A 23383-nucleotide genomic window follows, 5' to 3' on the forward strand; every position below is an offset into this window, starting at 1 on the left:
AATCAAGGAAATAAAATTAACACACGCATCGACTGGACAAATAGAGGCAGGATTAATTCACCAAGTTAACGCGGACAGGGACAAGTGGCGGCCCATATAAATTAGTTAACCAATTAGAATCCTACAAAAAAAAAAAAGGGGGAACATATAGTGTACAAATTAACAAATAAATCAAACAATTGTATGCATCCCGTGGGCTAATAGAGGGTGATTTACAAAGGTAACACTTATGTGGGTAAGGGGCAGGACTTTTGAATTTGTTAAGTAATTAGAAATCAATGAAAAGGAGAGATTTTAGAGACGCTAAACTCATAAGTGAAAAATGGACTCATAGAAGAAAGGGTTTATTCGCCAAGGTAGCGCGGATAGGGACAGGAGACGGGTCTTACGAATTAAAAGTTAAATTATTAGAAACCAAAGAAAAAGACGAAATATTTTAGCTGACAAGTTAACTAAATAAGATAAACTAATAGAGGAGGACTTGATTCGCCAAGGTAACACGATGAAGCGGGAGGCGGTAGGGCTTATAAGATAGCTAAAAAGTAACATAAAATAGAAACCATGATAAAAAGATTGATATAAAAGCTAACAAGTCAAATCAATGAAGTGATAAAGAAGAGGCTTATACACCAACTTAACACGGACTGGGGTCAACGAGCGAAGTTATGAAATAGTCAAACATTTAAAAATCTATAGAGAAAACGATATATGATGCTAACAAGTTAAATAGCTAAATATCTACCATAATAAAACGATATTCAATGCTAACGAGTTAAATATTTATAAATCTACTATAATAAAACGATATTCAATGCTAACAAGCTAAATATTTACAGATTTACTATAATAAAACGATATTCAGTGCTAACAAGTTAAATATTTACAGATCTACTATGATAAAACGATATATGATACTAACAAGTTAAATATTTATAAATCTGCTATAATAACACCATATATAATGCCAACAAGTTATATGGTCGAGGTAACAGAGGAGAAACCCACCCGGCAAATTAACGGGGACATGTAAACGAGTTAATCAGGCGGAGGCTACATGCACGGAATAAACCGATACAGGCAGGGCTAATCTGGCGAGGTAATGTGGACACGACTCGGTTCACTCACGTTGAGGAGGAAGGTGAAGTTGTAGGCAGGTGGGTTAGCCCGCGCTGAGCAGGTGAGGCTGGCTGAGTCCCCCGCCTCCAGCCCCGCCTCGCTGCCCTCCCCGCCCTCGATGCTGATGCTGGCCTGGGGCACGTCTGGGGGAAGGGAAGGGAAGTGGGGGGAGTCAGTGTATGTGTGTGTGTGTGTGTGTGTGTGTGTGTGTGTGTGTGTGTGTGGGTGGGTAAGTGGGTACGTGTGTGTTAAAGTGTCTCGTTTTTTTCTTTTTTTTTCATATATGTATTTTAATTTGATTTGTAATTATTTTTGTTGTTGTAATTTTGTTGTTGTAATGTTGTTGTTGTTGTTGTTGTTGTTGTTGTTGTTGCAATTATTTTAGCTGTTGTTGTTGTTGTTGCTGCAGCTGTTACATTAAATCTGATCCCCCAACTCAGTCTCTCTCTCTCTCTCTCTCTCTCTCTCTCTCTCTCTCTCTCTCTCTCTCTCTCTCTCTCTCTCTCTCTCTCTCTCTCTCTCTCTCTCTCTCTCTCTCTCTCTCCACAATTCATCACATAACTCCTCCTCCAATACTCCACCGCAATCTTCCTCCGAGCATCCTTTTTCCTCCTGTCCTTCTCTCCGTCTCTCCCATTTTTCCTTCCTCTCAACATATACTCTTTACTCTCCAATATTCTTACCTCTTTCCTCCTCCCTCCTTCCCTCCCTCCCCTTCTTCCTTCCTTCCGCATTTTCTTCTTTCCTCCATTCCTCCCCACGTGTTTTCTCCTATTCCTCCTTTCCCTCCACGTTTCCTCCTTCCTTTCCTCCGTGTTTCCCTCCTCCTCCACCACTTGTTTCAGTCCGTGTTTCCTCCACCTTCCCTACCTTGCTACCTCATGTTCTTTCCTTCCCTCCACCATTTATTTCCCTCCATGTTTCTTCGTCCTTCTCTCCCTTCTATCCCTCCCATTGTTCCCTCTTTCCCTCCATGCTTCCTCTCTCCTTCCCTATCTTCCTTCCCTCTGTATTTCTTTCCTCCTTTCCTCTATTCCTTCCCCACATGTTCCCTCCTTCCCTCCACCACTTCCTTCCCTCCGTGTTTCCTCCTCCGTGCCTTCATGTTTCCTCCATCGCCGGAGGGAAGGCGGGGCGAACAATACCTTGGATTTAGGAACAATCCGATAGTTTGGTTCCCGGGAACGCCAGAATATCCACATTGGAGGAAAGGAGGGGCGGAGGAAAGGAGGTAAAGGAAGGTGAAAGGGAGGGAAGGAAGGAAACAAAAGGGAGGAATGAAAGGAAGTGAAATGGAAAGAGATGAAGGGAAAGGAGGTGAAAGGAGGTGAAAGAGAGGGAAGAAAGGAAGTAAGAGAAAGAAATGGAAGAAGGATAGGAGAGAAAAGGTAGAGGAAAGGAGGGAAGGAATGAAAGGAAGAAGTAAGAATAAAGGAGGAAAAGAAAGAAATGGAGGAGAGGGAATGGAATGAGAAGAAGGAAAGGTGAAAGGAAGGAATGAGAGACAGAGAAAGAGAAGAAAAATACGGAAGGAAGGAAGGAAGGAAGGCGAAAAGGAAAGAGAGGGAGGAAGGAATGGAAAGAGACACAAGTAAAAGGGTGAAGGAAATGAGGAAGGGAGAGGAGGAAAAAGTTGGAAGGACAGGTATGAGAAATGGCTGAAGGAAAGGAAGGTTGAGGAGAAGCAACACGCTAAGAAACTTTGTATTAGACGAGGAGGAAGAGGAGGACGAGGAGGAGGAAGAGGAGGAGGAAGAAGAAGATGTATTGACAGGAAATGAGGAGGTAGCGAAGGAGATAAAAAAAAGAGACGAAACTAAGGAGATGGATTGGGAAGGAAAACTCATCTGACGCGGAGAGAGAGAGAGAGAGAGAGAGAGAGAGAGAGAGAGAGAGAGAGAGAGAATTACGTTGGCTCACTTGCTTCATTACCTCCAAGACGGACCTTCTCAGACCACCGGGATGAGGGTTCGTATCCCGCCCACAGCCTACAACGTTATTTTACCTGTCCACTCGAGGATAAGAGAGAGAGAGAGAGAGGGAGAGAGGGGGGGACTTAATTGCTGGCCAGGTATTATCTCTCTCTCTCTCTCTCTCTCTCTCTCTCTCTCTCTCTCTCTCTCTCTCTCTCTCTCTCTCTCTCTCTCTCTCTCTCTCTCTCTCTCTCTTCTCTTTATCCTCAGCAAATGTCACAACTTTTGCAATATATATTCTTGTCTCGCTTCCTTGTCTCTTATCATCTTTTCTCTCATTCCTTCCTTCCTTTCTTCCTTTCTACCAGTCTCGCTTTACTTCCATTTTCTCTCTACTCCGAATTATCTTCACCCCTTCTGCTTTTTCCCTCATTTTTATTTCTTCCTCCATTCCTCTTATTTTTTTTTCATTTTCTCTTTTTCTCCTTTTCAGCTGTTTAGTTTTCCTGCTTTACTTTATCCTTTCCTCCTCGTTTTCCTCCTTTTCCTCCTCCTCTTCTTTTGCTTCCCTGTTCCTTTCTGCAATCCAGTAAATGCGGAATTCTTATCTTTTTTTTTTACAGTCTCTCTCTCTCTCTCTCTCTCTCTCTCTCTCTCTCTCTCTCTCTCTCTCTCTCTCTCTCTCTCTCTCTCTCTCTCTCTCTCTCTCTCTCTCTCTCTCTCTCTCTCTCCCCTTTCTTTAGTCCATCAACACTTCCAACATTTACCTCTCTTTCCGTCTCTCCTTTTCTCTCTCCTTTCTTTACTTAGCATCTCCTCCTCCTCCTCTTCCTTCTCTTTATCTCTTCCTCTTACTTTCTTCTTTTTGTAGACGCATTTCTCCTTCAGTACCTCCCTCTCTTCTTTTCGGGCATTTCCTTCCTCCTCCTCCTTTTTTTTTCTTGTCTTCTTCTTCTCCTTTCGTTATTTTCTTGTGTCTTCTTGTGTCTTCTCTCCCTTTAACTATTTTCTTTTTCTCTCCCTAGCGAGTCACTTTTGCTTGGTGTCTTGTTTCCTCCCTCTCTCTTCCTCCTTATCTCTCCTGTACTCCCCCTCCTTCCTTTCCCTCCCTCCCCCATTCCTCCTATTATATCTATCCCTTTTCTCTTCCTATCTTTTTTTTTTTTATCTCACCTCTGAGGATTATAGGTCGTGGTGTCATTTTCCTCTCCCTCTCTCCCTCTCTCCCTCTCCCTTGTGATTCAGTGCATGGTTTCCTGTTTCCTCCTCCCTCCCCTCTCTCTCTCCCTTCCCATTTTCCTCCGTTCCCCTATGACGCCGCATTTGGTGTTCTCTTTCTCTCTGTCTCTGTCTCTCTCTCTGTTTCTCTGTTTCTCTCTTATTCCTGCTCTCCCCATGTCCTGCTTTCGTTCTCTCTTACTCTCACTTTCTCTCCCTCTCCCTTGCTCTCTTCGACACGTTCTCACTTTTTCTTTTCGTCTTACTAACACTTCCTTGTTTTTTTCTTTTCCATTTATTGCTTACTTTCTTACTTTCCCTCTACTTCTTTTATCTTTTCTTAATTTCCGTTTTCCTGTCAGTTTATATCTGTTTATTTTCTTTTTTCTTGGTTCCTGTTCCCTGTTCTTTTACTGTCTGTGATTAATTGTCTCCCTGTCCACAGCTTTCTTACAATTGTTTCTTGTAGTTTTCGTCCTTCGTTCCTCTCTTTTTCCTTGTCCTTCCTTCTTTTCGAGAGATAATCCTTTCGCTTTCTTTCCCTTTATTCTCATCTCTTCCATTCTCCTCATTACCTATTGCTTGTGTGTCTTGTCACTCCCTCTCTTTTTCTTACCTTGCAATGCAGTTTTGATTCATTCTCCTTCATTGACTACTGCACCACATTATTCATTTCCTTCTCATTTATTTATTGTGACTACCAGTTATTTTCTCTTTCTAGACAATTTTTTTTTTTTTTTTTTTCTAAGGTATACAATTTCATATGACTACCTACTTTCACCAATTACTGAGAATGACAGTGATGTATTTCGCTGTATTTCTAAGCTACTGAATTCATATAGCTACTTATTTATCGTTGCTTGACATGGCGATGTTGTATTTTTTTTATTTTTTTTTATTTTATTTTTTTTGTTTCGAAGCTGTATAAATTCATATCTTTTTCGTGTGTTTTTAAGTTGTATAAATTCGTGCCACCTATTTTTAGTTATTCATGAACCTGACAGTGATGTATTTTTCCTGATTAGAACATAAGAACATAAGAAAATAAGGTTAGCTGCAAGAAGCCACCAGGCCTACACGTGGCTGTCCCTCTACTATGAAACACACCCTTCTATTTCCACATATCATTCCCATTCATAAATTTGTCTAATCTTTTAAAAGCTCCCTAATGACTCAGCACTAACAACCTGATTACTGAGTCCATTCCATTCATCTACCACTCTTTTATATCAGTGTTGTAGCGCCTTAAATCGTTCATGACTCACAGTGCACGGTGAGTCTCGCTGAGTCTGAGGCGGTGAGGTGAGGCAGGGTCGGGGAGCTGCCCAGACACTCCAGCAGGCTGCCGTCGTCACCCATGCCCGCCCGCAGCTCCAGCACAGACTCCGTGAGGTCCCCGCCCGGGTGTCTCTGTGTCCCGAGGAGAGAGAGAGAGAGAGAGAGAGAGAGAGAGAGAGAGAGAGAGAGAGAGAGAGAGAGAGAGAGAGAGAGAGAGAGAGAGAGAGAGACATTGGTTAGGGCTAGAACAAATACTGGAGGGAGGCGCACACACACACACACACACACACACACACACACACACACACACACACACACACACACACACACACACACACACACACACACACACACACACACACACACACAAGGAAATGAGATATAAAAGGTTTTAATATTCGAGAAAACTGATACATCAAAAACGGAATCTGGGTCAGAGAGGGAGAGAGATAATTAGCACGAGGGAGAGGGGAAATATTTAAACGCACAATACGTTGACTATATACCTCAAAAACTGAGGCCAATACACTTGAAACCTAAAGAAACGCAAGGAACACAGTGAAGTCCTAATGACTGAAAACCGAGAAGGAAAGAATGAATTACTTAATAAAGAAGCGAAAACCAAGAGAGAAAATTAAAGCCCACAGAAAGAATCATGTAATTTCCTGCTGATGAAACTAATGAGAGAGAATTGAAACCCAGAGAGGAAGAATCAAATCCGACTAATGAAACCAGACGCAGGGAAGGAAAACTGAAACCCACGAGAGAAAACAAGTATCTGAGACCGTGAGGAATTAAAGAAGATTGGCCCAGACTTCAGATCAAACACAGAAATCAAGGGAGAGAAAACAACGTTAGCGAGAGAGAAAAAAATAAATAAAAAACAACAACAACAACAGTAACAACAAGCAAGAGAAGTGATAGAGTCAGGAAGAAAGCGCAAGAAAAAGAGAACAAGACGAGATACCAGAAACCAGTAAAGGAAGGGGAAAAACAAATCGGTTAAAATCTGGGGAAAGGAAAGAGAAGGACAAGATAACGCACCGGGGACAGAGAAGGAAAGGGAAAAAATTAAATCGTACCAGAAAACAGAGGGGGAAAATTAAAGTCCAGAAGGTGATAATTAAAATTCGGCGAGGGAAATTAAAACCCATGGAGGGAGAAAACGATAATTAGCTCTTTCGGAATCTATAATTCTTTCCCTCGGGGTGGTGATGGAAAGAAAATATGAAAACTGTGAAACAATGACAGAGCCGTGGGGGAAAAAATGGAAATGCGATTGGAAGCGAGACGAACGGAAAACTATACGCGGCAGAGAGAGAGAGAGAGAGAGAGAGAGAGAGAGAGAGAGAGAGAGAGAGAGAGAGAGAGAGAGAGAGAGAGAGAGAATGTATTTTGAATGTATTAACTAGACATACAGATACCACAGATAATAACTTTAATACTTATGTGACTAAGAGAGAGAGAGAGAGAGAGAGAGAGAGAGAGAGAGAGAGAGAGAGAGAGAGAGAGAGAGAGAGAGAGAGAGAGAATTTCGCCACCCGGACAAAATGACAGAAGTGGCCAGAAATTCAATGTGAGTTTGACGGTAAAAAGTCTATATTGGAACCGTTTTGGTGAGAGAGAGAGAGAGAGAGAGAGAGAGAGAGAGAGAGAGAGAGAGAGAGAGAGAGAGAGAGAGAGAGAGAGAGAGACTACATAGCTTCGTGATCGGTTAACTCATTAGAACTATTACTGAAAATAAAAGTTTGATGAAATAGATCACACTAAAACTTTTCCCCACGCATTAATTTTTTCGTGGGAAGTAGAAAGGTAGCGAATAATGAATCAAACAAAGTCATACTAGACGGTACATATTTATTTTTTCCCTGCTGTTTTCCTTTTATTTTCCCCTCGTGACAAATTGTTCCTGTATTGTAGTGTGTCGTATATTTTTTGTTTCACTTTTAAATACATCGTTTGTAGTTGTAGTTATTGTTTTTACTTCTCATTCCTTTCCCTTGTATAGTATTTTGATGGATTTCTCTCTCTCTCTCTCTCTCTCTCTCTCTCTCTCTCTCTCTCTCTCTCTCTCTCTCTCTCTCTCAGCTGGTAAGGTGAGACAATATCTAATTAGCTCAGCATCGTGGGAAGGAAAGGAAAATAACAAAAGGGAGAAAGGGAGGAAAACACTCAGGAATTCGTCACTCGTTTCATCTTGTATTTATTTCTTCCTTCAGTAATATAGAACCTGTCTCTTCCATTTCTTTCACATCCCTAAACTTCTTTCTTTATTACCTTTCCTTTTTCTTCCCTCTTCATTTCTTGTATCTACAGTTTTTTTCTTCTTCCTCTTCATATCCAAATTACAGTTTTATTTCTCTTATGCTTCTTATTTCTTATGTTTTTATCTATTCTTTTCCTCATTTCTTGTTTGCCTACCTACCTACCTACTGTTTTTTTAATCTCTTTCCTCATCTTTTTCCTTTTTTTAATTTCTTTAATTCCAGTTTTGTTTTCATATTTCCCTTCCATATATTGTCTTTTTTTATTTTTCTCCTTCTTCACTTTATTCTCTTACTTCTCATTCCAAATTCTTGTTTTATGCTCTTATTCCTTTTTTTTTATCTTCATACTCTTTATTCTTTGTGTAATTCTCTCTCTCTCTCTCTCTCTCTCTCTCTCTCTCTCTCTCTCTCTCTCTCTCTCTCTCTCTCTCTCTCTCTCTCTCTCTCTCTCTCTCTCTCTCTCTCTCTCTCTCTCTTACTTTTCATTCTCCAATTCCAGTTTTATCGCCTTATTGTTCCCCTTCCTTCCTTCTCTCTTTTTCATATTCCTCCTACTCTTCTTTCGCCATGTGTAATTTCATCTTTCCTTTCCCCTTCTCGTATCTTTTCCCTTTTTTCCTTTTTCCCTCCTGCTTTTCATCCGCCATGTGTAATTCTATCGCCTTACTGTCTCCCTCCTCTATTTCCCCCCTCTCTTAATCCTTATCGTCACCACCCTCCTTCGTTCCCCTCGTGCTCTACCTCCCCTCATCCTTGTGCTCCTTATCCCCGACCCTTTTTCCCCTTTTAGGTTCTTTCCCCCTTTTTAGGCAGCCGGTTTGTGAATGTTTACTGACTCACTGGAACCAAAAAAAGCTGGCCTTGTTATTAATATGCTGTAATGAAAGGATTTTCTCTCCCGTTGGTGTGTGTTTCCCTCCCTCCCTCCCTCCCTCCCTCCCTCCCTCCCTTGCCCTGACCTATTTATAAAGTATATCTGGGTTGCTGGAGGAAAGGAGGGAGGGAGAGAGGGAGGGATGGTTGTAAGAGAGGAGTGAAGGAAGGAGGAGGGAGTTGTGGTGACTGGTTGTAGTGGTGGTGGTGGTAGACGTGGGAATAGTGGTAGTGATTTTAGGTGGAGGTAGATGGATAGTGGTGGTGGTGGTGGTAGTAGTGGTCAATAAGGGTAAAGTAAGGGTACTGTTGTGGTGGTGGTTGTGGTGATGGTGCTGGTGGTGGTAGTTGTAGTCGTAGGAATAGTAGTGAAGGCGCCAGGTTAGTGGGGATAGAAGGATTGTGGTGGTAGTAGTTGTGGTAGGAGTGAAAATAGAGGTACTGTTATGATGGTGGTGGTGGTGGTGGTTATGGTGAAAGGTGGTGAAGGGGGTGTGATGGTGGTGGTGGTAGTGGAAACAGTAGTGGAATAGGCAAATTATAGTGGAAGTAGAAGGATTGTGGTGGTATTAGTAGTAGTAGTAGTGAAAGTGAAAATAGAGGTACTGTCGTGATGGTGGTGGTTATGGTGGTGATGGTGGTAGTGGTGGTGGCGGGAATCCGGGAGAGCGAGGGACGCGGCTTATGGGTTTATATTTGGCAGGTGTGTGTAGGTGTGTATTTACCTTGTTGTAACACGTATAGGCCCCGAGCTACACCGCGTGGTCCGTGTCTCCATATCTGTATTTGTCCAGTTTGTTTGTTAGTTTGCGTGTGTGTGTGTGTGTGTGTGTGTGTGTGTGTGTGTGTAGAAATGTAAGTGTATGTAATTATCTCTCTTTACAAAGGAACACTAACCACAAACTGCCTAACTGACTGACTGAATGACTGACCGACTGATTGATTGATTAACAACTAACAGCAACACATTTTTTTGCCCCTTTCTGAACAGTCTTTGATAAGTTACAGTATCTATATAAGCCAAACAGGTGTCTTTCCCTCACCCTCCCTTCACAAGGCTTACAAGTACTTAGGATCCGGGCGTGGGCGGTGTTTGATGTGCTCTACACCCCAATATTTTTTCCCATCACGGTCTGTGTGGCGCCGCTAGCACGCCTCTCGGCACCCTCACGGCGGCACTTATTCCAGGGCCCGGTGAAGCAGGCAGATCGTGTTTACAGGGACATATTTTTAAGCCCCATCTTACCTGTCTGCCATAGGGCGCACCTGTTTGAAGTCAGGATTAACACGCTGCAGGTTAATGGGTTAAAGGTGACTTTTTAAACCGGGGGGCGAGAAGCGAAAACGTGGCAAACATAGACAGGGTTTGGTTTGTATGCAGCAGGCGAACACCTCAGGGAGCAGGACGGGAGGTGAAAGGGGTGCTTATAATCAAGATCTATAGAGACTTCCTTATCTATTACTCTTAAGACACGGCGCGCATCAGATAATCTTGGCTGCTCATCCTGTCACTGATACTGATAAAACCTCTGAACAAAAGATTATGATACCTCTGATAAAATTTCTGGTACCACGAGTAATGTTAGGCGATTGACAAAACCTAAAGATTATACCTCTGATAAAACTTCTGATACCACGAGTAATTCTAAGCGAGTAATAAAACCTCCGAAATAAAAAAAAAATTATGATACTTCTGATAAAATTTTTGATACCACGAGTAATATATTAGGCGATTGACAAAACCTAAAAATTATACCTCTGATAAAACCTCTGATACCACGAGTAATTCTAAGCGACTGATAAAACCTTCAAAATTAACACTTCTGATTCCTCTGATAAAACTTCTGGTACCTCGAGTAATGCTGAGCGAGGAAGCCAGTGTTCGGGTCTTAACTGTATCTATTTCCTGACGGACGCAACACAGAGATAAGCAACACACTCCTCGTCCTCGTCCCAGTGTTGTTTGATGTCCTTTTATTTTGTACACGTTTAAATTTAAAACATGCGGTGTTGTGTGGTAAATTTAAGCATGTGGAAATAGGTAACAGTAAAAAGAATCCTCTGTCGCTTTGTGTGTGTGTGTGTGTGTGTGTGTGTGTGTGTGTGTGTGTGTGTGTGAGCGAGTGAGTGAGCGAGGGCACTGTTGTTGACTCGCACTATTTATTTTGTTGTCACATTTATCATTCTTTATGGCTATTTGAAGGATTCACGGGGCAGAGAGAGAGAGAGAGAGAGAGAGAGAGAGAGAGAGAGAGAGAGAGAGAGAGAGAGAGAGAGAGAGAGAGAGAGAGAGCGCAACAAACAGATAGGGAAACATACCAGGTGAACCCTCTTCGTAATCTGCTTGCCCCGGAGCCTCCAGGAGAGTAGGGGCGGCGGCCACACCCCCGATGCGAGGCAGGTTACGTTGTAGACGCGTCCTCCAGACAGGTGTGACGGTAAGGCCTTCAGCTCCACTGTCACTGAGCCCTCCACTGGGGAATACATGCAGACAGGTCTTAGCACTTGTCTTTCTCTCTTAACATCACCTCGAAGTTCTCTCTTACCTGCAAATCCTTCCCCTGCTATTCAGAAAGTAAATGTCTGTCTCTTTATGTTAAGTTCTCTCCTACCTGCTAATGGGAAAGTACTTGAAAACAACACAGCAAACCTTCAGTAATTCTCTCTCTTTGTATTAAGTTCTCTCTTACCTACTAACGAGAAAGTACTTGGGAACAATACAGGAAAACTTCAGTAACTCTGTCTCTTTGTATGAAGTTCTTCTCTCTTACCTGTTAATGAGAAACTACTTAGGAGCAATAACGTAAACCTCCAGTAATTCTCAGTTTCCTTACATAAAATCGTCTTTCTAAGTTGTTAATTAGAAAATACTTTGAAAGAATGCAGCGGGAATTGTGACTAAGACAAGGGAGTGGAAGAGAGATTCCAAGTCTGAGAAGTAAGAATTAAAACACGAAATTCTTATGCGATTCATGACAATAAAACAAATGAAGACAGAACGCAGTAAGAAAAGAATTGGACGTTTTTGAGTTAGAGAAATTCAGAAAAATATGGAACAACGCTGAAATCCATAGAAATATAATAAAAATTGGAAAGAACGAAAAGTAATGGAAAAATCAAATATTTACTAAACTCCAAAGTGGAAAAAGTATAAAAGCAAAAGTACAGGAGAGAAAGAAGACCAGACCTGGATTAACGTATTCTCTTTCAACAAATTAGAATTCAAAGTGGAGAAATTCAGGTGACATTGAAGAGAAGACAGGTGAGAGATTAGTGTCAGGGAAATTTGACATTGAGGAAAGAGAGGGTGGATCAGGAGCACTTTGTTTCCTTACCACCTCCATTAGTTTCCTGAAGAGAGAATGTTCAGATTGCTACACCTTCTATTCTGACAATCCTTTCTCTCTCTCTGAAGAGGATTGCAGTGGAAATAGTATCGAAATAAAAGTGCTTGTGTTTGTTCTATCCTACCTTTTCTTGCTACCGGATCCCACTCCCAGTAATCCCTCAGTCCTGCTCTACCTTCAGTATTACCTGTATTTCTCAGGCTTCACTCCTCTTTACTCCGCCAAGGCAAAGCTAACTTTATCACATTTCTTCTGTATTTTTTTTTTTTTTTTTGTATTTTCTACTTCACATTTTAGAGTTAGGTAAGGAAAGATACTCGTACATAAATCCCGTCTGACATTTTTTTTTCCATGCATTTGTGTTCTAGTGACTCTGTATACTTCACCTGTATAAATGTCCACTTCCTTTGTTTTTTTTTTTTTTTTTTTTTTTTTTTTTTCATCGTTCCATTTAGTGTCAAGAATTCGAGGACGCTCTTGTTTTTATCCAGTTACTTCCTCCTTCACTCTTGTTTAATCCTTACTTTTATTTTTCTTTACACTTTAGTTGTATAAATGTTTAGCTCTTGTTATTGTTATTTTTTCTTTCTTTCATTGTTTCTATGTTACTGCCAGGAGCACGTAAAGGCTTCAATATATTTTTACCCAATTATTTCTTCCTTCAGTAATTGCGTCTCTGTTCCCTACACGAAGTTAACTCCATGCTTGTTATTCTCACCTTATTCCCCAATAGAACGAGGATACGATTACCTTCCTGCTGTTATTGCCTCTTTTGTACATTCCTCCTGCTCTCATTCTGCCAGTGTGTGGGGAAAAAGAATACTCGTATGCATATGCACTCCCACTCCGGTGATTTCTTTTTGTATTCCTTGTTGTCTTCCGCACACCCACCCTCTCTCACACACACACACACACACACACACACACACACACACACACACACACACACACGCAGAGTCCTCCTGTCTTTGTGCCCGTTATTTTGATATTGCTTTTAGTTTGTTCATCATCATTTTTTTTGTTTCCTTTTATGCTCCTTTTATATTCCGTGTCCTTCCCGTTCTGTATATTTGTTGCGAGTGTGTCTGAAATAATTCACTGTGTTCTCTCGTATTCTGTTGTATTTTTTCTTATTTAATCGCAGCCCAAGAGACAAAGAACAAAGGAAGTGTTCTTATGTTATACCAGATGTCTCTCTCTCTTCTATGTTTGACCAGTGAATTATTGTTTTAGCGTTCGTTTTCACAGCGACAAATTTAATATTGTGTTAATGGATGCGTTATTGTATTTACTTCATTGTAACACTAATTATAACTGTTAACTATATCAACTGTGCATTAATTTTATATACATTGTTATTATTATTGTTGGTACTGTTATTAATGTTATCATTATTATTATTATTATTATTATTATTATTATTATTATTATTATTATTATTATTATTATTATTATTATTATTATTATTATTATTACTACTACTACTACTACTACTACTACTACTACTACTACTACTACTACTACTACTACTACTACTACTACTACTACTACTACTACTACTACTACTACTACTACTACTACAAAAACAACTAATTCAGCTACTACTACTACTACTACTACTACTACTACTACTACTACTACTACTACTACTACTACTACTACTACTACTACTACTACTACTACTACTACTACCAAACCCTTACCTGTTTCAAGGAGGACGAGGGTGGCAGAGAGGGGAGTGAGGACAGGTGTGTTGGCCGCCAGGCAGGTGAGATTGTGGGAGAGATGAGCGGAAGTAACAGAGTCCAGATGAAGGATATTAGTGGCCTGTGTGTCCAGGGGCGTGGCGAGATTAGACGAGGAAGGGAACGATGAAGGGGACGAGTAGAAGGAAGGGGAAGGGTAGTCTAAGTCAGAGGAAGTGGTGGTAGTAGTGGGGGGATCTCCACTCTCTCTTCCACCTCCGCATCGATGAGCTCCTCCCCCGACCACCAGGTGACGTTAGGCCGAGGTTCACCTGTAATGAGGGCAAGGGAGGTGTGTGTTAATGAGGGAGGTGTGTGGGGATGAACACTACTGGCATCAGGTGAGGTGGAGGACTATGATGAGGTGGATAAGGAGGAGGAGAAGGAAGAGCTAGATAAGGAGGAAGAGAAAGAGGAGAATCATTGTTCAAATCACACGCACACGCAAGGAAAAAAAAAACGCGTAAAATCAGATTTAGAGGGTCTGAAATACACACACACACACACACACACACACACACACACACACACACACACACACACACACACACACACACACACACACACACACACACACATGAGGAGTAGGTCGAGAGAGAGAGAGAGAGAGAGAGAGAGAGAGAGAGAGAGAGAGAGAGAGAGAGAGAGAGAGAGAGAGAGACACACTAGTAAGGAGCAGGAGAGGCCGTACCCACCTCCTAGCGCCCTGCAGGAGAGGGTAAGTGGGCGACCCTCCTGCACGGACACCAGACCCTCCACTGCCGCGCCGCCCCCGCTGATCACCTCCAGGCGCCGCGGGACCTCTGCAGAGAGAGAGAGAGAGAGAGAGAGAGAGAGAGATGAGTAGTGGAGGGTTAGACAATACAAGAGAGTGTGTGGGAGTTGATGTGAAGATGGTTGAGAGTGGAGTGGAATGAGAGAGAGAGAGAGAGAGAGAGAGAGAGAGAGAGAGAGAGAGAGAGAGAGAGAGAGAGAGAGAGAGAGAGACAAAATGAAAAGGGGAGGGAAGGGAAGGGAAAGTTGATGAGATTATACGAATTCAGCACAGATTTTTGTAGTTGTAGAAAACGATATTTTTGAAGCGCATATACTGACACTGAATCACTTGAACTCGCACACAGATAGATAGACAGGCAGACAGACAGACAGTCAGACAGACTGATAAATACGTAGATAGATAGATAAACATTAAATTAACCACGAGAATATATTAGAAAGCAGATATGTCAATTATCGATCACATTTGTATTATAATTCGTTACAATACGTAGATAGAAAACATTATACTGACCACGAAGACACACTAGGCAGCAAACATGACAATTACTCGTATCGGCCACATTTCCATTATGATTCAAATCGAGACATCATTCAGACACAACACACACAGGCACCTTTGAGTCACCAAACACAAGCACACACACACACACACATGCGTCATTCAGACACCCCAACACACACACACACACACACACACCTTTCACTCACCCAACACTTACATAAGACAAAGCCACACTCACCCACAACATGCAGGAGAACCCTCGCGTTGTGTGTCGGCGAGGACTGGAAATCGAGGCGACATCTGTACTCCCCCTGATCACTGAAACTCACGTCCCTTACCACCAGAGCCCAGTCCGGCCGCCCCTGCCCGTCCTCCTGGAAGGTAGCGCGCCCCTGGAACACGTCTGAGGGCCTCCTGCTCCCCTCCTCACGCACTGAAGGATCCGAAAACCTCCGGGAGTCCACGCTGCAGGTGAAAAGGTAAGGTTTGTGAGGCTAAATTGAAATCTGGCCTGTGTTCTTTTATAAGGTCAGAAAAATGACATCTTTTTTTGTGTTTTTTTTTTTTTAGGTTCAATAAGGTACACCACTCTCTCTCTCTCTCTCTCTCTCTCTCTCTCTCTCTCTCTCTCTCTCTCTCTCTCTCTCTCTCTCTCTCTCTCTCTCTCTCTCTCTCTCTCTCTCTCTCTCTCTCTCTCTCTCATATACAGTTCAAATTTAATCTCACTATGCACTTTAATAACCTTTTCCCCAACCACAGTTAGCCTTAATAAACCGCGGGACCCAAGGATGTTCAGGTGAGTCCGCCTAATTAAAAATGAGTGTTACCTGTACTGCACCTGACAGCTCTCCTTCACTCGCTCGTGTCATTTGTCAACATTTCCTACCTTTTTTTCTCCTCCACATTTATCTCACTCTTTGTCGCTCACCACCACAATGCCTGCCTTTGTTTGGGGAGGTTTTGATCAGAGGACCTGGTTGCTATTCATTCTGATTTTAATGTTATGGAAGATGTTTCGGAATTGTTATATGGATTATTTAGGTGGCTGTGTTCTTTATTGTTCTTCATGTTTATTTTTATGTATGAAAGAAATAAGCTAAGGAAAAAAATATATAAGAAAAAGACCCGCTCAAATATCGTTCTGTTAAAGAAAATTATACTCTATATGTTGTGTAATTAATATGCTTTATTTTAATCAATTACTGTATTGCTTGTGTTGTTCATTTTCAACACAAGATGGCGTATGCGGAATTTCAGAACTGCAGGCGATAGAAAACGCATATGAGGTAATGATTTCCGTAATAGTGTGTAATGTAGCAACATGTCAGGAATGTTATGATTAGGATCTATCGGTAATGGTTATTTGGACCACCTGCTGTAATGCCGAGGACGGAATTGTTGTTTGATGGGATACTGGGGATGGTGATGCCGGTTAACGTTCCACTGCGATACGAGACTACGAGACGATCAACACCACCAAAAGTAATGCATGGAATCTTTATAAGCATCTACAAGAAAGAAGGGGAATAAAAAGAATAGATTTTGCAATTTCTATCCAGTTAAAAAAAAGAGGTGGCTGTAGAACAAATAAAGACGTGTCAGAGTCAAAGGGTTACATTGCGAAGACTCGAATTTACGTGATGCATTGGTCATGTCAGTGCATTACATTCTGAAACGACCTACTTTGCTCTGTCTCGCCTCCACCTTCTGCTTCTCTCAGCTGGAAGTCACTCACTCATGGCTTCACATTTGTAAGGCTCTTAAACAATTTACTTTCTTCTTCCTCCCACTGTCATCTTTTACACCTGCTCCACACCTCACTCCAGACGCGCGACAAGGAGCTCATTTGTAATTCACGACACATCCATTTTCCTCACGTTCACTCGCTCTCACTTTCCTCGCAATAATTTTCACTGTACTCTTTTACTTTGTTCATAACTCATCCAGCTCCTTCACATTTAGGACTCATATTCTCTCGTCACCTTCACCTCACCTTCGCCTCACCTTCGTCCTTCATATCACTTCATGTTTACACAGTCTCACGTCCACTGCACTCCACAGAATTAATCTATTGTTAATCTCCCTCATCTTCTGTTACACTTACATATGCTCATCATTATCTTTCCTTCACTTTCACTTTATTTCCTTTCATTATATCACCTTCATTGTTACAGACTCACTTTTACTCTATTCCTTCAAGAACTTTATTAATCACTCACTTCCCTTCCCTTCAGTTGGACATTTACTCACCTTCACTTCACTTTCACCTCACTTCTCACCCACACATCACGGTCACACAAACAATCCCACCATCACTATAACCCTTCACTTTACTCACTTTCACTCGCATTTGCATTCATTCACCACCACCACCACCACCTACACACACACACACATAGACAGCTGCACACTCACCTCACAGCTTCCCTTCCCCTTGTATCACTTTCATCTCCTTGACACAGCCACGCCGCTTCACACTTTAGCACGCCTTTCCCTACCTTTTCTTCTCTCTCAATTTTGTCACCTGGCTTTTACGCGACACACTCTCCAGGCACCGTACTCCCTCCTTCCTTGCGCTAATTACTACCTGGCTCACTTTACACCTGTTCCCTTTACCTGTTCGTGTTAAATGCCCGCATGCACTTTTTCCCCCTTCTTTATTTTTTTCTTTCTTTTTTTACTCCCTCTCTCCCTCCTCGCCTCGTCCCCCGGTGTTTCAGGAGGCGGGTTTTACTTATTTATACTGCCAAATGGGAACGGGCACAGAGAGAGAGAGAGAGAGAGAGAGAGAGAGAGAGAGAGAGAGAGAGAGAGAGAGAGAGAGAGAGAGAGAGAGAGAGAGAGAGAGAGAGAGAGAAAGCTAAATTTGTGAGAGGGTAATTTTGTACAGCGATTTAGCTTGTAAAAGAGAGAGAGAGAGAGAGAGAGAGAGAGAGAGAGAGAGAGAGAGAGAGAGAGAGAGAGAGAGAGAGAGAGAGAGAGAGAGAGATGCGGCTGTTAAGTGCTGCTCCGTAAAAAAAAAAAAGATGAAGAGACTGAGAGAAAAGAGAGAGTCCTCGATTGCAGAATTCATTTAATCACATTTGCCGAAGTCCAACAAAGTCCAGTTTTTATTCTAATAGTTTGCTTCCATTTAAACACAATGGTAAAGAGGTCAAGGGTCAAATTTTTTCACGCTGCAGTACGAGACCAAATCAACAAACAACAGATGCTGGCGCACGAGGAAAGGAGGAAGATTAAATAAGCAAAACAAAAAGGAGAGCAAACAGGAACAAGTTGGGTGTGAATTCCGTGTGAAAACCAAGCAACATAAAGAAGTAGGTAATAAATGATGGTAATGTGCAAGGAAACTACGAAAAAAAAGAAAAGAAAAAAGAAAAGTGAGATGTATACATAAAAGAAAGAAAACTGTATTGCGAATCGTGTATAAAAAAAAACATAATAACATCAAGAAAAAAATAAAAACAAAAGTAATACGTGGAAAGCATAAAATAAAAGAAAAAGAATCATAAAATACAGGAAAGAATATTGTATGTGCATTGTGTATGAAAAACAAAATAATATTAGAATGAAGGAAATGCTGGTCGTAATACGTGAAAGGAAGAAAAAAATATAAGAGAAAGGAGAATTAGTGAAGAGTTTTAAGAGTAAAGAATATTGTGTGTGATAAAAAAAGACAAACATGAACAAGAAGAAACAGAAGCTAACATTAATACGTGAAAAGAAAAGAGAAAGAAGAAAAATAAAGAACTGTCAGATAACACGAAGTAAACCGTGTGAGAACCTTGTGTGGAAGCGAATTAACATAAATAAGAGACAACAAATTACAATATTATGCAAAAGAAAGGAGACAGAAACAAGAAGACAAAGAGAGAAAAAAATGGAAATGCTAGTAAAGGAAACAAGGTCGTGTATAAATTCTGCGTAAAGTAAAAACAAAACCACATCAGAGACGCGCAACAAATGGGACCAGTACGCGACAGACAGACAGACAGACAGACAGACAGACAGACAGAGAGAAAAGAAAAAAAGACGCGACAAGACTAGGGAAAAAAAAATCAGTGGAAGAAACAAGGTCGCGTGTGAATTGTGGAGGTAACATAAAACTTTTCTCCTGAAGGCGTCTAAGTTGCTGGAAGGAGGAAAAATGGATGGGAGTGCGCTGCGGAGTTTATCAGTGGAAGGTGAGGATGAAAGAATTAAGATACTGCTTAACTTGCCGAATGCGAGAGAGAGAGAGAGAGAGAGAGAGAGAGAGAGAGAGAGAGAGAGAGAGAGAGAGAGAGAGAGAGAGCAGTAAAGGAGGCATGAGGGGATAGGGGGAAGGCAGGCAGGCACACAGGCAGGCAGTTAGCAAGTTGAGCAGTGTCTGGTAATGGCGATGGAAGACAAGTTATGCAACACTGCGGCGGAGACTCCCAAGATTGAAGGGAGACTGGGCGAGCAAAGTTATTGGCGCGAATAGACTTACTTTGCCTTTGCACTGAATTTCGCCGCGTCCTCTGCTGTGCTTTGCCTTGCCTGGACCGGCTCGCATCTCCTCCACTTCTCCACTTCCTTCTCCCTCTCTTTCTCTCTCCTACGGGAACTGAAGCTTGATTTCTTGGCATTTTCGTTTCTCTACCTCGTGTCTTTGAGAGGTGACATTTGGCCGGTTCTCATGCCTCTATTTTGTATTTTGGCTCTTTGTTTATTCAGGATCCCCTTCGTAATGTATAGTCTTACCGTATTTTCAATGTTGTCCTTTTGCTTATTGGCCAGTTCTTCTGTAATTTGTGTCTGTACCCTTATTTTGTTTTTCTCTTGGACTTTTATCCATTCAGTAACTCTTCCGGAAATGTCTTCGTACCCTCATTTTCTCTTGTGTCTTCTTTATGTATTCAGTGACTCTTTTCCAATTTGTTTTTTTTAAAGAGAATAATTGTTACGAATCTATGCTTTAGTTATATGCATTTGTACAAGAATTACGCTTTTGTCTTGCTAACAGATGCACGGGAAATGCCTAAAGAATTATACTTCCACAAGGTCTAATATTAACTGATGCTGTGTGAGTGAAAAGTGAGGCAATATTTATTACAGTTGACATTTTATGTTTCGCTGCTGCTGTTTGAGTGAAGTCAAAGAAAAAAAAAGAAAGAAACGAAAGAGACTTGTAGAATTGACCTTTTTTTTCTTTTTTAGTTGGTGCTGTAAGTGAAAAAAATGTATAATGCAGGATTTACCAGATTATAATTATTATTCTTTTTGGGTTAAGTTCGTTGAGTAAATAAGTAAGGCAGGATTTACGAGTTACAATTACAGTATTTCATTTTGTTGAAAATGTTGAGTAAAAACTAGAAACAGTGATTAGACTTATTCTTTGAGCGGAATAATGAAGATAATATTTGGCATATTTTTTATTCCATACTGGTTCATGCTAAAAAGAAAATAAAGCCTGGAATCAGCTCAGTATTTTTCATGAGGACAATGACAAAGATAATACTTAGTAGTTTTATTTTATTTTGAGTTAAAAAAAAAATGAAAAACTAGAAACAGTAGAGTTTGTAATTTCTTTTTACGTGTGAGAGAGCAATACCGCAATACTAACATTTAAATACCACTGAGGATGAGAATACCGCTTCGTAAAAGGTTAGGTCACGGCGGAAGACGCGCGGTAACCTGTGTTTTGAATAAATTCTTTTCACCAGCGCGAGGAGCACAAAGCAATTCGCCGTCACCAGCTGTTAAAGGTTGAAGTTTGAGGAGAAAAGTCAGGCGTTATTAAACTCAACTCTGCAATTCTTTGGGAGTCTTTACGCTGCCTGACGTAAGGGTCGTGGATCAGCAGCAACACACCTGGCCATTGTGAAGCGTACTCGCGGCCCCTCACTGGGAATGCATGATTGATGAAATGATGGGGACAGAGAGAGAGAGAGAGAGAGAGAGAGAGAGAGAGAGAGAGAGAGAGAGAGAGAGAGAGAGAGAGAGATCCCTAGCATAGTTTAAAAGCACTGATGTTAGTCTTTCATAGAGAGGGACGGAAGCACCACACACCAACAGTAATAGACAGGAAAGGAAACTCCAGAGAGAGAGAGAGAGAGAGAGAGAGAGAGAGAGAGAGAGAGAGAGATAGAGGACGGGCCAGTCAGGGAAAAGTTAAAAATAATCATAAGTTTGGTTATAACTTTTCCCCAAGGCTTTCAGTAGAATACCTCAGGCAATAGCTGGCGTGGTGTTGGTCCTGCCTGAAGTTCATGGTCACAAATGGGTCAGAATACCTTGAAAACTAAGAATAAATCACCTGGTACTGCCCGGACACAAGAACACTGGAGTTGAGTACGCACATCAATAAGGATCTAGCTTCAAGTTTATTTTTGATATTTTTCCTTTTATTTATTTTTTCTTCGTTATCGTTCTTCTGTCTTTTTTTCATGTTTTTTCTTCTATTCTTCCATTGTTCTGTCTCTCTTCTCTGTCTATTTTATCTTCCTTTTCATGTTTTATTTTTCTTTCGGTTCTTTCTTGTGTTTTTCTCTCCTTTTTCCATATTTTTCTTTCTATTCCTTTTTGTCTTCTTTTTTAGTATCTATTCTACTCTTCCTTCAGTCCCTCTTTTATCTCTCCTCTTTTTCTCTTCTTTCATATATTCATTCAACCCTTCTGTCTCTTCTTTTATTCATATTTTTAACCTATCCTTCCATCCTCCTGTCTCTCTCTTCTGTCTCTTCCTTCTCCTTTATCATGTCCGTTGTTTACCTCTGCCTTCCCTGCCATGTCTACGTCAGGGTCCCATAAACTTTTCCTCGTTCCCCTCCTCCTCCTCCTCCTCCTTCTGCTCCTGCCTGCTGCTCCTCCCGCTTACCCTTTACCGCCTGACTTTCCTCATCCCTCTGGAGCTCCTTAATCTTAACTCCTGCTCGCCTTTACCCTCACTCCTTCACCTTCACACGCGCCTGAAAAGTGTTCCCTCTCCTCCATGCTTGCGTGCCAGTGTGATTCTTTTTAATGGTTCTTTTTACCGCGCAGAATGTGTTGCTCTTTTTCTGTGTGTGTGCGATATGTACGCAGAGAGAGAGAGAGAGAGAGAGAGAGAGAGAGAGAGAGAGAGAGAGAGAGAGAGAGAGAGAGAGAGAGAGAGAGAGAGAGAGTTTAATTTTGTACGGTTGCAAAATATTTAACGTTTACCTTACTCGCGTAGAGAAACACTCACACACACACACACACACACACACACACACACACACACACACACACACACACACACACACACACACACACACACACACACACACACACACACACACACACACACACACACACACACACACACACACACACACACACACACACACACACACAGAGAGAGAGAGAGAGAGAGAGAGAGAGAGAGAGAGAGAGAGAGAGAGAGAGAGAGAGAGAGAGAGAGAGAGAGAGAGAGAGAGAGAGAGAGACCTGAAATCTCATTTTTCTACATTACACATCATATGATTGGCCCTTTCTCTCTCTCTCTCTCTCTCTCTCTCTCTCTCTCTCTCTCTCTCTCTCTCTCTCTCTCTCTCTCTCTCTCTCTCTCTCTCTCTCTGTGCTCATTATTACGCTTCCATTAATCATATGTCTGTCATTCAACAAAGGTTCTATTTTTTTTCCCGCGTTTTTCTAACTTCATTTTTTACACGAGCCCCGCCCGCCCTTGTTTTCACATGAGGGTGAAGTATAATCATAATAATTACACTTTTCCATTGGCCAAACACACACACATAGATCAATCATATCTTTCCATGCTTTGTGTTTTTTTTTTTTTCACCCTAATCATAATACGGGGAAGAGTGTGCTTGCTTTTTTTTTCCCTATCCATATACAAAGAGAGTTTATTAATTTCTCGTTCGTGTTTTTTTTAATTTATTTTATTAGCGGTGTATTTATTTTTTCTTTGTCTTCTTTCTCCCGTGTTGAAAAGTGTCATACTTTTTTTTATTTTTTGCTAGTTTGTGTTTTATTTCCACCAGATTTTTTTTTTCTTTATCGTTCTTCTTTTCGTGAGGTGAAAATTGATGTTATTTTTCATTCCTTGCTGTTCCTGTTTCTTTGTTATTCCAGTGTTCACTAAATCACTGTTTTCTTTACTCCTCTTCTCTTTGGGTGAAAATTAATGTCTTTTCTTTACTTTCCTTTATTGATCTCTTATATACACACTTATCATTTATATTTTCTTGTCTTATTTGCATCAGTTATTTATCACCTGTTACTAAATCAAATATACTAATGCTACTACTAATAATGCTAATAGATACACCAGCAATACCACTAATAACAATGTTACTAATAACAATAATACTAACAATAATGAGGAAAGTGAAGGCAGTAG

General features: G+C 41.2%; 1 protein-coding gene and 1 long non-coding RNA gene across 6 annotated transcripts in view; one reads left to right on the plus strand and one right to left on the minus strand.

The window, feature by feature from the left end:
* The window catches only part of LOC135113568 (nascent polypeptide-associated complex subunit alpha, muscle-specific form-like), a 27438-nt gene extending 13515 nt beyond the window's left edge, over window positions 1-13923 (minus strand). Inside the window, exons 1-4 of the mRNA XM_064028846.1 lie at window positions 13716-13923; window positions 10985-11139; window positions 5513-5657; window positions 1126-1259 (exon numbers count right to left, since the gene is read on the minus strand). Coding sequence (XP_063884916.1) covers window positions 1126-1259; window positions 5513-5606 — 228 coding nt within the window. The 5' untranslated portion in view covers window positions 5607-5657; window positions 10985-11139; window positions 13716-13923. The remainder of the gene's footprint in view (window positions 1-1125; window positions 1260-5512; window positions 5658-10984; window positions 11140-13715) is intronic.
* The window catches only part of LOC135113571 (uncharacterized), a 395407-nt gene that overhangs the window by 130177 nt on the left and 241847 nt on the right, over window positions 1-23383 (plus strand). For all 5 annotated transcript variants that reach the window (XR_010274880.1, XR_010274879.1, XR_010274881.1 and 2 more), the window contains exon 4: window positions 15384-15518. This is a non-coding gene — a long non-coding RNA (uncharacterized LOC135113571). The remainder of the gene's footprint in view (window positions 1-15383; window positions 15519-23383) is intronic.

The sequence above is a fragment of the Scylla paramamosain genome, chromosome 26, assembly GCF_035594125.1.
Source record: "Scylla paramamosain isolate STU-SP2022 chromosome 26, ASM3559412v1, whole genome shotgun sequence".
NCBI lineage: Eukaryota > Metazoa > Arthropoda > Malacostraca > Decapoda > Portunidae > Scylla > Scylla paramamosain.